Below are 15,132 nucleotides of genomic sequence, written 5' to 3'. Positions count from 1 at the left end.
ATCATATCATATTTAAATAATTAACATTTTAGTTAATCTTTTATTAAAGAAATAACAATTTGACTCTTTTAATAGATTGATATCAAATTAAAAAAATGTCAATATTAAAAGCTAATCATATCATTATACTTTTTATCATATTATCTTGATACTTCAATTTTGTAAAGCATATAATTTTGAAATTTAATTTTATATATTCTTTTTTATAATTTTAAAAGTTTTTAAATATTTTTATAAAATTTTATAAACACGGGTCACAATCATGAGTATAAAAGAATATTTTAAAATAAGAGATGAGATAATGGCCTTCTGATATATAGGAAAGGCCAAGTAACTTTGCAAATGGACGAAAACTTAAGACTTTTCCCCCATATTTCTTAGCACTTTAGAGCAGCAGGGAATTTCCATTTGCTTGATGCTACCTTTACTTCATGCTTGGCCTCATTCATTCTCTACATTTATGCTCTCTTTCCTTTCATCCTCGTACAACAAATATGTGTCAAACACCAACATAATCTAATTTTCTACGTTTTCAAATTATTTAAAAGATCTCTCAAAATCATATGTCCATAATTATGCGTCAGTGAACAATATAATAAAATACTTTAAAAGTCAGAGCAACATAATCCATGCCCGGTACCTTCTATGCAACCAAATGCACCTGCACCTTGCCAAGACAATGGGACCTTTCTCTACCTTTTCTTTATTATTATAATTATTATTATTTATTTGACAGATTTATCAACAACTGCATTGAACATTTCCACTGCCATGTTTGCCAATAAGGACGGGAATTCCCTTATGAATCACCACTGCCTTTTGTTTTTTTATTTCCTTTTGATTAAAATATCTGTCTTCTAAAGCAAGTAATGCCAAAAGCCAAATCTAAAATCCAAATTAATCACAATGCTAAAAAATTCAAACAATTTTCAGGGTTGCTTCTTGAATCCTAAGACCTGAAATATACCTTACTAAAACTGCCAGGGATAAATCAAATCACTTGTAGAATTCGGACTTCAAGACACCAATATAAGGCAAGTTCCTATATAGTTCTGCAAAGTCCATTCCATAACCTACAACAAAATAATCCGGACACTGCAAAAAAACATAATATCAAAACAGAAAATATTATAAAAGAAAAAATGCAACAATGCACAAATTAATATTTAGGAAACCATGCATTTTGCCAATGCTAAAGAGAAAACCCCTTGAGCATACTGGCAGATTGACCATATAACCAAAGGTATTTAGATATAAACCATCAAGAAAACAAATGGGAATTTCAAACCAAGTGCCTGAGAAAGTTTTGCAATGTGATACAATCAACATGAGTAATGTTGTACCTATTATTCAAAGCTAACAAGTAGTACTTTTTACCAGTAAAAAAATTTGAAAGCATGATGGTTAAAATGCAACATATCTAGCAGAAGCTCCAAAATATTAATCTACAATGAGGTTTCTTTCAATAGTACTTGGAAAAAGACAAGCAATAATTCTTTCTATAAATGATCATAGATTCTGAAAAAAATAAGTGTATTCTTTGAAAAGCAATTAATAAGATACAACAATAATCAAAATCACAACATATGTGCATAAAAAGTTTGGCTATAGATTTTTACCTCAAATCCCTTGTAGAACTTTCCATCACCAACTAGCTTGATATGGACCTTCCGTCTCGTAGGTTTATCAAGAAAAGCACAAATTGATACAGAGGACACTCCTTTTGCTTCCAAGTGTTCGATTAGACAGGATAAAGTGCATCCTGTATCTACAATATCTTCAACCTAAGACAATATAAAATGGACTAATCTATTAGTGAACTTGGTTCTAAACGTTAATGCTAATAATCTTATTCGAACAATCTTTAAGGTCATCTAGCTACCAATAGGGAGCTTTAATTGCAGCTATACACATGTCAAGGTTTTTTGAGGACTCAAATGGATGAGAAAAGATGTTTTAGGACTCAACAGATTGCAATAAAATGATTGATGCTTTGATGATCATATCATTTTATTTTGGAGGTGTCTTCTCTTTTTTTTTCACACCCCTTTTAGTTATTTAGTTTTTACTTCTCCAAAAGTTGCTAAAATGCATAACAATATACTAAACTTAATCAAATGGCTAAGATGCAAAACCAAGTTGAATATAGTTTATATCAATTCAAAACCTGTAGTCTTTTTGCTACAAATAATACCCTTCCAAACTTTTAGTTCTTCAATAATACTATTTGGAGAACCTAATCATATAAACCCACTTCTTATGCATTTTATGAATAAGAAGAAAAGGCAAATTGCAAGAATATCAACCAAATGGTTTACCATTGTTCCTTTTTATTATTATTATAAATTTCATAAACATTCGTAGAAAGCAAAGTAATAAACAATCAAATTACGATATCAACCCACAATATAATTATTTCCAAAATGATTTGGTATAAAAATAAAACATTGAATTGTCAATTCTTCAAACACCCATTTTCCTTTTTCATTTGGAAAATAAATAAAAAGCTGCAAATCAATAATTGAACAACACTACATTACATTTCTTTCAAAAGCATAGAAAAAAGTTCCAACTATCAAAGTGAAAAAGAAAATAAACTAAGAGAAAGGGTAATGGGGGATTACGAGAATGACGTGTTTTCCCTTCACATCGAGCTTCAAATCAAGGGAAATGGAAGGAGCTCCATTAGAGAGAGTACCGGAGCCATAAGATTGAGCTCGAACCAAGTCAACGGAGAGAGGGAGCTGAACTTTCTTGACAAGATCAGCCAAGAACAAGAAAGCACCGGTGGCGACTCCTACAAAGAGGGGAGGGTCGGGAGCAGCTTTAAAATCAAGGGTAATTTGAGAAGCGATCTGGGCTACTCGGTCCAGAATCTGATCTTGGGTCCAAAGAACCTTCTCTATATGAGAGTCCAGAGACATGGACATGGTTTCAAACAGTGATGGTTGTTCACCAGAGGCAACTGCGGCTTTTTTGTTTTCCTTGAAATGCTATTTTTATTATATTGCCTAGGGTTAACTTCATGTGGTTTTTATACAATTAACACTTTTTCTATACGATAATAAAGTCATTCCCTCCAACTTTTTAAAACATCTTCTACTCATCGATGTGGCACCAAATTTTAGTGAGCAAAATGCGGCTGGCTTCTCTTTGGGGAATCTGCCTATATATTAACCTCTGTGGAGTGATGGAATAACAGTTGCCAATGAAAACCCTTTGATTTGCAAACTAAACACGTCTTTCATCTTTGTGGGATGTAATGAAATCCAACACATGGTCTTCAAAAACCCTTGCAGTTTTTGAGCAAAGAAAACAATGGAAGAAAATCAGCGGGAATTTTTTTCATAGATCTGGAAGAAGCTTTAACTTCTATAAGTGTAAAAAACTGTCATCTGAATCTAAGTTTAATAATTACAAACAAATAGAGAAAAATCATAAATTAAAAAAAAAAACATAAAAATAGGAAAAAAGAACCACTCTTCCTTCATTTTTACAAAACCAAACCAGTTCAGAAGTGTTGAACTTGAAAGAGAGAGAGAGAGGATCAAAGGGTGAGTATTGAATTTACGAGAAAATTAAGAGAATCTGGAGCGTTGAAAAGTGGAGCATGCATGTGTTTAGGAAAAAAAATATTTTTTATTATGCAAAATTCATTTCTATTAATTTTTTAGTTTAGATATTAAGTGATGTCCACATTATATATTACAATTACTTCTTTTTAAACCATAATTCTGTGGCACAAAGCATTTATGAATATTCATACAAATTACTTGTTTCTGAACCATAATGTTATGGCTCATACTCATGTATATTTATACAAATTGCTTTTGTAGAATAATTTATTTTAAAACTATTTTATTTTTAAATTGTTCTAAATCTACAGTGTTTGCACTATAAAAATCAATGAAATCTTCGTATAATTATATGGAGATAGAATTTCAAGCCTAGTGGCGAATGAAACAAAAGTTTTGGTTTTGCCACCTTCGATTTCAATTGTATAATAAAATATCAAAACCAATACTTTTTTCATATTTCATTTATTAATTTTCAATTTCGAATTTATATATCCACCTCACAGTTAAATATCGTCCAAAGAACAATGCCAACAAAGCTCATTTTTTGTCTATGAATTAGTATATGTATATAATTAGATAAGAAATTAATCAAAGTTGGAGGATATATATTAAAATTTTAAATAAAATCGAATTCGAGGTGAAAGGTATAAAAATCGGATAAAATGGTCTAATGACTAAGTCAAGATGTTAATCTTGAGGGGTCAAGTAAAAATTAGGCGTATTATATAATAATTGATTTTTAGGAGGGTCTACTTATATTTTAATACTATAAAATATTGGAATGGTCTACTTATATTTTTAAGAGGGCTATAATATATATAAAGGGGAAAATTACAAAAATCTTAAACCTTAATAGACCTATTTATATTTTTGAAGGAGCCATAATATATTTACAATGAATTAAATTAAAAAAAATTTAAACTTTGGTTGCCAATTGCCCCGGGCATCTACATGGCTCCGCCCCTGGGGTGGCGCTACATTTATGCAGGTGAAGCGACAAGTAGATGGGTGAAAACCCGCCAAGTCTTTCAACGTTCACGCATTAAAGCCAATGATTGATTCTTCTACTGTACTACCAAAATGCAGCAGCCTTCATTCTACTACTTTGCTAATACGTAAGATGATGAGATTGGTGATCATAAACTTCATAAGGGCCAAAGGGAGATAGCATCAAATTAGGTGCATGCTCATTTCACAGCATATGATAAAGCAAGGATAACAACGTGTAATTAAGAGTAAAGCGTTATGACATGATAAGCAATGAAGATAATGTATAATTAGAGGGCTTATCTAGTAATCGTATTGGAAACAAAACCTTGCTGCTGCTACCCATGCTTGTTATCTTATCAGACTTAGGGTTACTTTTCCATTACTGTTTTGGTTGAGAAGTGATTTGTAGAAAAAGTATATTTAAAAAATGTGGTAGAAATGTTTTGTAAAAAAATTAATTTATTAATTTTAGTATTTTCATTACTGTCAAAAGTTATGATTGAAGATTAAAATAACTTTTTGGACATGATTGTGGAAAGTTAAAAATTACTTAAGTTATATAATATTTAAATAATTTAATATAATAATACATGAACTATAAAATTTAATTTTTTAAGTAATTAATAAAAATTATTTGTAAAATTAGTGATACATAAAATTTTTAAAACTTAAATATAATAAATAAATTATATTTATATTATTTAATATAATGATAAATGATATTTAAATAATTTGATATAATGATACATAAATTATAAATTAATCTAATATTTTTTAGATTTTTAAATAATTAATATAAATAAAAGTATTTTAATGATTTTTGTTTCCAAACCCAAAAGTCAAAAACACCTAAATCATAACTTTTACACTTGAATGAAAAAAACTTTTTCATCACAATTTTGACCCCAAAAGCCAGATGTCCTTCATTGCTCTTGCGGTGAAAATCCACTTTTGGCTTCTCAAATGCAATGAAGAATGAGACTTTAATAAAGAAAAAGACACTTTTTCACCCCAATTTTGACCCCAAAAACTAGATGTCTTTCATTGCTCATGTGGTGAAAATCTACTTTTGGCTTCTCAAATGCAATGAAGAATGAGACTTTAGTAAAGACAACGACGACGGAGAAAAAAAAAGTTAATTCTAAAGTCAAAAATTGAAATTTTAAAATGACTAAAATATTATAAATTAGTGTTTAATATTAGCATTCGATAACTAAATATAAAACTATTATAAAACTTTTTAAAATGCCTAAATAAATCTAGAAGTTAAGTGCATAAATTTTCATTCACTGTCAAAATTTTGTTTTTAGTCAAACTTAACCACAAATTTTACATTATTTTGAAAATGAAAATTTTATGTCGAAAGAAATTCACAATTTAAAGTATTTAGGTTCTTTACATAAATAAATAAAATCACTTAAAATTGTTTTTTGGTGTATTGAGGATGTAATATGTCAAACACAAAATGAATGTAAATACAAGATTCACAATAATTTATAAGAAAAATGGTAAATCTCTAATCAACATTTAAGAACCTTAAAATTATAAGACAATTAATCCTAATTTCTTCAATGATTTGTATAAGCATAGTTATAATCACAATATGAGTGGTTTCATATAAAATAAATATCTAAACATCATTAAATCATTAAAAATTAATTTGGTATAAAATTAAATTATCAAAAGGAAAGGCACCTTTCTTACTTTTTATAGAGATTAAATCAAGAAATATTGAAAAGAAAAAAAATGCTATCAAATTAAAGAGATTCACTTGAAAATATTGAAAGATTGATTGTCAATATTGTAAAATTTCTAGAGAGAGTATAAGAGAAAAGAGAAATTTGAGAGAAAAAATGAATTTTAAAAGAAATTTAAAAAATGAAAATTTGAAATTTAGTGGGTGGGGAGAAATTAATTTCATTTTATATAAATTAATTTATTTTTAAATTTGAGGGACAAATTATTATTTATATATAAATAATTTATTTTTCTTTTATAAAATGTTTCTTTTTAAAAAAATCGTGGCTCCGCCACTGGACCATGCCACGGCAGTCAAGCTAACCAGAAGAGAAATAGCAGCATGAGCATGCACACGCATTCACACAACACAGCCAGCAAGGTCAATTAGTATATGCACACTAACTCTAAGGATAAACGAGAGAAAGGGAAAATCGTTCTAGAGAATCCCAAATCAAATAAATACTAGAACCAAGCTAATAAATGATGGTGGTCTTTGTGTCTCAGATATCTTAAAGCATCTCAAAAGTCTAGAAAAATTCCTAAAAAAATTAGTTCCGGAGAAAGCCCAATGAAGTCAAGACTTTTAGGGCCCTCTAAAAAATGACAGACCATTGCACCTATAACTAATATATTTATTTACCTATCGATAACAGGTGAACTCCATTCAGTCAGTTCCAATGACCAACTCCTTACTCGCATCAGATTCTCCAGCTGCAGAATCCCGAAGGACAGCCATTGCCTCAGCCACCTTCTCCTTCAAAGCATCTGGAGACTCGATGAGATGGAGAACCTCTGTTTGGTCCATCTCTAGCAACATCCCAGTCACCTTTCTCGCATGTTCAGGCTCAAAACCCTGCACCAGCGGATAAAGTTGTTCTCCCAACATCTGCATTTGTATGTATATATATATATATATAATAAAAAGTATCATCAAAGAAGAAAATGAATTACATGTTAGCACACCTTAACAGACCAATCATTATAGATGTTAAGACGAGTATAACAGCAAGACCAATCATTATAAATAGAAAGGATACTACATGCCTTGTTACGTTCTCTAGGGGAAGCAGAAGCTAAAGCAGATATGAGTGTCGATATGTGCACTGGGTTAGGTCGTTGCACTTCAACAGAGTTTACTGGCATCCTTGAAACACCATATGGTAACGGCAGGACAGGGCCTACAACGCTTTGGGTAACTGTAGATTGATCCACACCATCTCTTGCATTACCCATGTATCCCAAACCTTCATTGTTATTACGGTGCAGCACCTGAAGAACAAGAAATTCTGTAATATAGTATTATACTATTAAGCCTTGCAAAAGAGCTACAATGGGGAAAAGTGCCTGCTACCTGTTGCTGCAGCATTTGTTGGGAGTTTCCACCTCGACGAACACCCATCCTTTGACCTGGTTGTCCTTGTTGTCTTTGGAGGTTGTATGGCATAATATAATTTGGAGTGACTCCAGGACGGATTCCAGGTATGAGTTGCTGCTGGTAACCGTATCCTGCAGGCTGAGGGTGTAACAGACCAGGACTACCTTGACCATAATATAGCTGCTGAGGATCAAGCCTATGAGGACCAGAATGATATCCAGGAAACCCTGATGCCAAAGGTGACATGGCACCTTGTGTACGAAGTTGAGCAAAATACGACTGGAAACAAAAATTGTTCATGGAGGCAATTAAGGCTACATAAATTACCATGCAAAGAACAAGAACTTAACCTCAACTAACTGATTCTTATTCCAGGATGGTGCTAATCCAAAAAACATGCTGCTAGAAACAATGTCATCATATAGATTTATATCTGAAAATCCTGTTAAAAATGCTAAACCTACACCATAAAGTTCAATCGTCTATTTGCTCCATAAACGGCTTGTTTGACAAGCTAAAGATCATTTGGCATTTACATGTCCTAGTGTATTTGGATAGCTTGTCCAATTACAAGTAGGCAAGCCAAGACAAAGACAACATCTCAAGGGTCTATGCTAAATAGAAACATTAGATTAAATCACCTGTAATCTAGCTTTTCTTTCTTCTTTGCGTTGAGCGACAGCAACATACAGAGGCTTCTTTCCAATCATCTTTCCATTCATTGCATTCAACTGTAGAAAGTAAAAATAAAGAACGATTAATGAATGCAGAAGACCTAAAATAAAAACAAGCAGGCATTGAACAATTAAAACCTACAGCTTTTGAAGCTTCTTCAGGTATAGAAAAGGCAACAAAACCAGAGCCCTTACTAACTCCTTGTGGATCAAGCATAACCTTAAACAATAATTAAGGGACAAAAAGCATTTCAAGAATTATTGTAATCAAACATTAAAGAAAAGGAAAGAGATAAGAAACAAAAACTTAATGGAAAGAGTGTGAAGGAAGTACAAGCCTATCCATTATAAAGCCGTACCTTGCATGAGGTAATTGTTCCAAACTCGGAAAATAACTCCTTCAGTTTTTCAGTATCTATGCTGTCATCCAGATTTTTCAGATACAAATTTGCAGCTTGTAGTTTTTCATATCTACTAGTTCTTTCCTGTTCAAATTTGGCTTTCAACTCTGCTTCCCTTTCTGCTTTCCTTTGAGCCCTTCCCACATACCACGTCTTGTCATCATTTTTCATCCCATTTAACTTCTCGACAGCAGCGGCAGCCGCATCTGGGCTCTGAAAGTTCACAAAACCAAAACATCTGGACTTACCATTCTGGTCCTTCATGACAACAACACTGGTGATGGTACCATAAGTTCCAAAAACTTTCTTAAGGTCCTCATCACTTGTTGTTTCCGACAAATTTTTTACATAAACATTAGTGAACTTCGGCGTCACATTGGCTGGCACCCGTTCTTGTTGTCTAACATGACGTCCAACATAAACTTGTTTATCATTTATTAGCATACCATTTAACCTTTTGATTGCATTCTGTGCGGCTTCATCATTTTCAAACTGAACATAGCCGAATCCTTTTGCTTGCCCATTTCTATCAGTAGCAACCTTGCAAGAAAGTACATTCCCGAAGGCAGCGAAAATGTCATACAATGCCTTGTTATCAATAGCTGGGTCCAGGTTCTTGATAAAGACATTGGCATATCCAGTCCTACGAATAATAGGATCGCGTTGAGAAAACATAATTCGTATAGGTTTTCCATTAATGGGAGTGAAGTTAAACATTTCCTTGGCATGTGCAGCTGCAGTTTACAAACAGTGTGTGTCGTCAAGACAAAGCAGTTAAGGGTTCACATTAGCAGTCATCGGTCACTAAAACTTTGTAAAATACAAAAAAAAAAAAAAAGAGTAACTTTTTCCCCACTTCAAGACACTCGTATGTGTGATCCTAGACACAATCACGATGATCACAATCAATCACTGATCTTCATCCCATTAGCAAAAATTATGTCCAAATCATTTTTTTTATTATCAACTACAATTTCCCATTTTTATATTCATGAATTATCAATGATCACACTGACAAGTAAAAACAATATCCAAGTTCAGTCTGATTATCGCACAATCAACCAAACAATGCTTTCCAGTTTCCACCCTCTAATCAAGAATAAAATATAACAAAAACAAATAAGCATAGTAATCACTTGGATCATTTTAAAACAACAGAGAGAAAGACGATCATCTATTTCTATAAAAAAAAAAAGAAAATTACCGTCTTGGTAATTGCTGTAATTGACGTAAGCATAACCTAGAGAAGATCGCTTATTCTGATCCCTACAAACTCTAACGGAAAGAACAGTTCCAACTTGGCCAAACAGATCATACAGTTGCCCTTCCACCACGTTCTCCTCCAGATCCCCCACGTAAAGCGACACATTCATATTACCACTTCCCACCGCCGAGCCCCCTGCCGTTGCGGAGGCCACAGGAACCGCCGTCGTGGCCGTCGCCATCTCTGTCTCTCTCTCTCCGAACAAACAGAAAGCCCAAAATTCCTCTAAATTTTTAAAAACAAAAGTAGAGTTAATAAATACTAGGTTTGTTTTGACCCGTAGTATATATTATTATGAATATGAATGGAATGTATTAATGTTTTATTATTTTGGAGGAGCGCAGAGAGGGAAGGGAAAAGACAGGAAGAAGCGAGACGGAGCCTTCCTATATAGTGAACGAAGCGGTTCGTTTGCACGTGCTGGTAATGACGTGGCATTCAAGGAATTTGGGGCCCCGCTTTTGTCTTTTTATGTCGTTCGTTTTTTTGCCCACACTTTTTATGTCGTTTTGTTGTTGCTGCCTGTTTAGCCTTTTTTTTAGCTTACTCGCAGAAGAAAAAGAAACCCGCGCCAAAAAGAGCGAGAGTTCCAGAGCCGTCGTTTGTGACGTGGCCGAACAAGGAATATACACGTCTTCCTATAACTTTTTATATTACCACAATACATGGGATAATCATGTGTATAAATATAAATTTATTAAATCAATTATTTTAAATTTTATTAAAATTCAATAATCGTACTTTGAATTCCTTAAATTATAAATATGATATTAAATTGATTATAACTAATAAGTTTATAATGTAATTAAAAAGTTGATGATAAGTAATATTATAAATTGATTATTTCTTAAAATTATTAAAATAAAAAGAAAATTGAAAAGTAATATTATAACATGGAATAAATAATAAATCTATAATATAAGTAAAAAGTTGATGATATCATTGTTACTAGAGGTGAGCATGGATCGAGCCACCCGGCCTGACCTGAATGTACGCCCGAAATCAGAGAGAGTTTGAACAAAAAAATAATGTCCATTTAAAAAACAGGCTGGGCTTCAGGTAAGGCATTTTTTGCCCAGACCCGGCCCGGCCCAAATTCACTAAAGGAAAAAAAAAGAGTTTTTAATATTATTTTCTTGTTATTTCCTCCCTATTTTGCTACTATTTTACTATTTTGTTGTTATTATTTGGATAGTGTATAAAACTTATTTTATTGTTAATTTTATTATTATTTTAAAGAAAATTGTTATTATTTTATTATTTTAGAGACATTTGCTTGTTAAGTTGCATCTATCTTAGTGTTATTTAAGTATACATTTTTTTAAAATTTATTTTCAATTTGTTGGGAAATATTTATTTTGATGTTTTTAGTAATTTTGATATATTATATATATTTTTAAATCATATGAAAATTAATATGGGCGGGCCGGGTCAGGTTCGAGTTTTAGCATTTTTATACAAGTTGGGCTTGGACAAAATTTTAGACCCATTTTTCGGGCCGGGCTCGGGCCTAGCAAACGGGTCTAAATTTTTAATCGGGCCTGACCCAAACCCATCCTGGTCCAGCCCATGCTCACCTCTAGTTGTTCCATCAGTTTGATTTTATGACCTACAATTTGTTAAAAAAATATTAGTATTATTTATAGTGTTAATTTAATATCCATAATAATAATTTTAATGTAAAAATAATAAATAATTTATTTTAAAATTAAACTATTTAAAATAATAATTTTAATGTATTATTTAGTTTTAGAACCAATTATTTTGTTTATGTATTATTATTTAAAAATAATTATAATGTATTATTATTTATGCTAAGTTTGGTTACTAGTGTAATAACTATAGGAAAATCAATAAAAATAGTTATCAAATATAACAAATGTTTACAATTTTTCTTAAAACCAAGCCCTTTTGTAATATTTATAATAACAAATCCTAAATCGGAATTCTACTTGTGCTTTATGCGAGGTGGACTCAAGTTAATCTTGAATTTCATCCAAATGATTTTCTCTACTATCCTCGTACCACGAATTGCGTTGAGTATGGGCTCGAGCAACATAAACCAAAACACATAAAATAAACTATTTACTTACTTTCAGTAGGAAAGTAAGCTCTCCTATAAACCGATAAAACTTGTAATTTCCAAAAAATATAATTTATTCTTAGTAAATAAATTTGCACTACTTTATGGCAGAATAACGATGTATTAATAATGTATGAAGTGTACCTTTTAGGTCAACCGGTGTCCTTATTTATAGAGGGAAGTCCTTGATAAATAATATTATTTAATAGAAAATAGGACTCTTACTAAAACTAGAGGAGTGAGGGGTGGCGCAACCCCTTTAATTTTACTAGGGTTGCGACCCCTTGTGTTTACATGAGGCACAAGTTGGACCTCTCATGTATTAGGTCAAATTATATGTGCTTTTTAGACTTTTAACCCGACACTTTATAATTTAATTCAAATCAATATTTATTTTCTGATATCTAAATTAAATTTTATTTAATCAATTAATTAAATTAACTAAATTAATTTCTCAATTAAATAAAATTTTCAACTCAATTTGAATTTCGTTAAAAGTTATAACAACTTTACTATAATAGAATCTATGAGGAAAATGTATTTAGTTTCCTTATTCAACATATTCATAATGACTAATTGATTTAATCTATCTTCAAACTTCAATTATTTAATTATAATTCATTAAATAATAATTGAAAACCTTAAATTAATTTTCAAGTTATTTTTTGTGCCTAGCGAGAAAACCCATTCATTGTGAATATTGTTACATTCAATCTATTTCTCTTTTCTTTGGTTCTACATGCAATTCATTTCTGGTTATTTCGAGCTAGCGAAGGTACTGATTAGACATATATAATTAGGACTCAAATAATTTATAATTAAGTTTTAGCTTTTCATCCATTATTTATAAATTTATTTAGTCACGAAGTCATTCCACTAAAGTATTGTGATCGAGCTCTTCCTTATTATATTACGAAAGCTACTTAATAATTACTCGTCTAACGACCTTGTCATAAGTGTGTTACCCTCATAGGATATCTTTAATTTCTTTGAGATAAATCTGTTCTCCCAATATGATTCTATTTTATCTTATGGTAACTATTACATATTCCTTTATGAAAAGTCAATTACCATCAAATAGTAATCAAGCCATTTATCGCACAGACAAACGACCCGTGGCTAAGTTTATTTTTCATCTATCATGTAATGCCAATGAGAGGATATAACTTACCCATTTCTTGGGCTATGAATTCCACTATTGTGAATGATGCTACATGCTGCAGAAGTCGTATACTCAATACATCGGTTTTCTATCACACCCCAAGTCGGTCAGATTCGAGATTAAGGTGTAGAATTGTGAAGTTATTTGTTTTTCGTATTGAAATCCACCATGTTACAGCCTTTTGGCGAATTAGAATGTGGCATATAGTTGGAACGATAAAAATGTGCAAGTGTACACAATCACAACAAGTAATAAAGTGACAAGTAATGTCGAGTTATTGTACCCATAGGGACTGTGCAAGAAAATATTTATGAAATGCAAAATTAAACAATTTGGTGTTGGAAAATATATTGGGTTGAAGAGGTTTTATAAAAACTAAAAATCAACAAAGTAATTTTAATTAAGAAAAAGTAAAAAGTAAAAATATTCCAATGTACGATTTTTAAAAGATGAGTTTTAATCAATATGGCATAAATGTGTTAGATCAATTTTATTCTTTAACTTAGAATAATTAAATTTTTGTTTATGTTATTATGAATAATTTCACGGCAACTCGGTAACTTACTAACTAATGCACATACTTACATACTAAACCCAATAACCTCTTGACCATATTTCTATATCAATTCAAATGGTTAATCGAATTTTAATAAGCAAATAAAAGATTAAGTGAAGTAACAATATATCTCTATATTGAAACAATTTAATCACAATAATCTTGCACGTTATGCAAGGCTAATGTATTGTTTAATACCATCGCTAATTTAACCCTCAACGACCTCAGACAATTAAACATGCACCGATTAAATATTGTGTCCATTAATTACAATTTCAATCCGTTGAAATAATTAATTCAGTTGTTACTTTACAATTAAAATGCAAGCATAGCATAAGCATGATTTTATTTAATTGAACAATTTACTGAGACTTAATAACAACACAAACACATTGTAAATAATCTAAGCAGACAAAATGCAATTAATCTAACATGAAAGGAATTTAAGTCATTTTAATTAATTGAAGAACAACAATACAAATATTCATGTTCATGATAAAAACAAAATTAAAACAAATATTAAGAGAAGGGAACTAGAAGAACAAAACTCGGTGGTTTTTTGAAGCCAAACTAGTTCACTCCTCTCTTCTTTGCTAGTTCTACTGATCCAAGGCCTTCACAAACACTTGATTGCTGCTAGTCCAAAAGGCATGCAAGCTCTTTTTCAAGAGGAGAAACTGATAAGGGTAGAAGGGAATTGAAAGGCACTAGAAGGGAGAAAGAGAGAACATGAGAGAGAGATATGTGAAGTGAGGGATGAGAAATAGGGGAGTGAAAGGGGCTTTTTATAGTGGGAGATAGCTGCTAAAATTAGCTAAAAATAGTAGCCAATCCCCCTTCCATGGCTGGCAATGCTAGGTGAAAGGTTTGGTTGATTCAAACTTGTTATTTTTAGCGTGTGGCTAAAAATAGAAGGCATGAAAAGAGGAGGGGTTTGAATGACTTTTAGGAAAAGTTCAAGGGCTGATTTGCAAGTATAAAAATCAGCTAAAATAAGTTGATTGGGTTAGCTAATGTGGACGGTTTGGGCTGCCATTTTCTTGGTGGATCAGTCCTCTTCACTTAGCACAACTATGCCTCTTTCTCTTCATCAGGCTTGTAATTAATTTTAATCCAATTTTTGTTGGATTAAAATTAATTATAAAATATGTCTAATAATTATTATTGGATTGTCCCTTGGCCTTGGTACAAAAATTGCCTCAACGGTTCAAGCTTCTTAAGGTGCCTACCGAGCTGATTTTCACCCTTTGTGCAAAACTATCGAAAATAAATTAAATTTGTGTAAATTTATTATAAAAAATTAAAAATT

At 31.5% G+C, this 15,132-nt stretch overlaps 2 protein-coding genes across 3 annotated transcripts; both read right to left on the bottom strand.

Moving 5' to 3' along the window:
• Positions 1-794: 794 nt before the first annotated feature.
• On the bottom strand, positions 795-3,510 carry LOC108485507 (uncharacterized). The gene is made up of 3 exons (XM_017789358.2): positions 2,625-3,510; positions 1,620-1,784; positions 795-1,095 (listed from the first exon to the last, which is right to left on the bottom strand). Exons 1-3 carry the CDS (start codon positions 2,928-2,930, stop codon positions 997-999), a joined length of 570 nt encoding a protein of 189 aa, XP_017644847.1. The 5' UTR covers positions 2,931-3,510; the 3' UTR covers positions 795-996.
• A 3,232-nt stretch (positions 3,511-6,742) lies between these two features.
• On the bottom strand, positions 6,743-10,378 carry LOC108485439 (polyadenylate-binding protein 3). 2 transcript variants are annotated; one of them, XM_017789275.2, is made up of 7 exons: positions 9,963-10,378; positions 8,717-9,492; positions 8,500-8,577; positions 8,325-8,414; positions 7,660-7,962; positions 7,353-7,577; positions 6,743-7,194 (listed from the first exon to the last, which is right to left on the bottom strand). In XM_017789275.2, the coding sequence occupies exons 1-7, from the start codon at positions 10,201-10,203 to the stop codon at positions 6,973-6,975; spliced, it is 1,935 nt and encodes a 644-aa protein (XP_017644764.1). In that variant the 5' UTR covers positions 10,204-10,378; the 3' UTR covers positions 6,743-6,972. The 2 variants fall into 2 exon arrangements, with proteins under 2 accessions (XP_017644764.1, XP_052885446.1); XM_053029486.1 differs by lacking the exon at positions 8,500-8,577.
• Positions 10,379-15,132: the final 4,754 nt, after the last annotated feature.

This window comes from Gossypium arboreum, chromosome 6 (assembly GCF_025698485.1).
Source record: "Gossypium arboreum isolate Shixiya-1 chromosome 6, ASM2569848v2, whole genome shotgun sequence".
Taxonomy (NCBI): Eukaryota; Viridiplantae; Streptophyta; class Magnoliopsida; order Malvales; family Malvaceae; genus Gossypium; species Gossypium arboreum.
Note: the sequence above shows the minus strand (reverse complement) of the source record. Positions and strands in the feature narration are given on the sequence as shown.

Excerpts from the sequence above, each read along its gene's own strand:
- LOC108485439 (XM_017789275.2), bottom strand. The coding sequence starts at position 10,203 with ATGGCGACGGCCACGACGGCGGTTCCTGTGGCCTCCGCAACGGCAGGG. Across the intron at positions 8,415-8,499 it reads CTGAAGAAGCTTCAAAAGCT|TTGAATGCAATGAATGGAAA; the intron begins GTAGGTTTTAAT and ends TACTTTCTACAG. Across the intron at positions 7,195-7,352 it reads CCCCTAGAGAACGTAACAAG|ATGTTGGGAGAACAACTTTA; the intron begins GCATGTAGTATC and ends ATACAAATGCAG.
- LOC108485507 (XM_017789358.2), bottom strand. The coding sequence starts at position 2,930 with ATGTCCATGTCTCTGGACTCTCATATAGAGAAGGTTCTTTGGACCCAA. Across the intron at positions 1,785-2,624 it reads AGGGAAAACACGTCATTCTC|GTTGAAGATATTGTAGATAC; the intron begins GTAATCCCCCAT and ends ATATTGTCTTAG. Across the intron at positions 1,096-1,619 it reads AGTTCTACAAGGGATTTGAG|TGTCCGGATTATTTTGTTGT; the intron begins GTAAAAATCTAT and ends GTTTTTTTGCAG.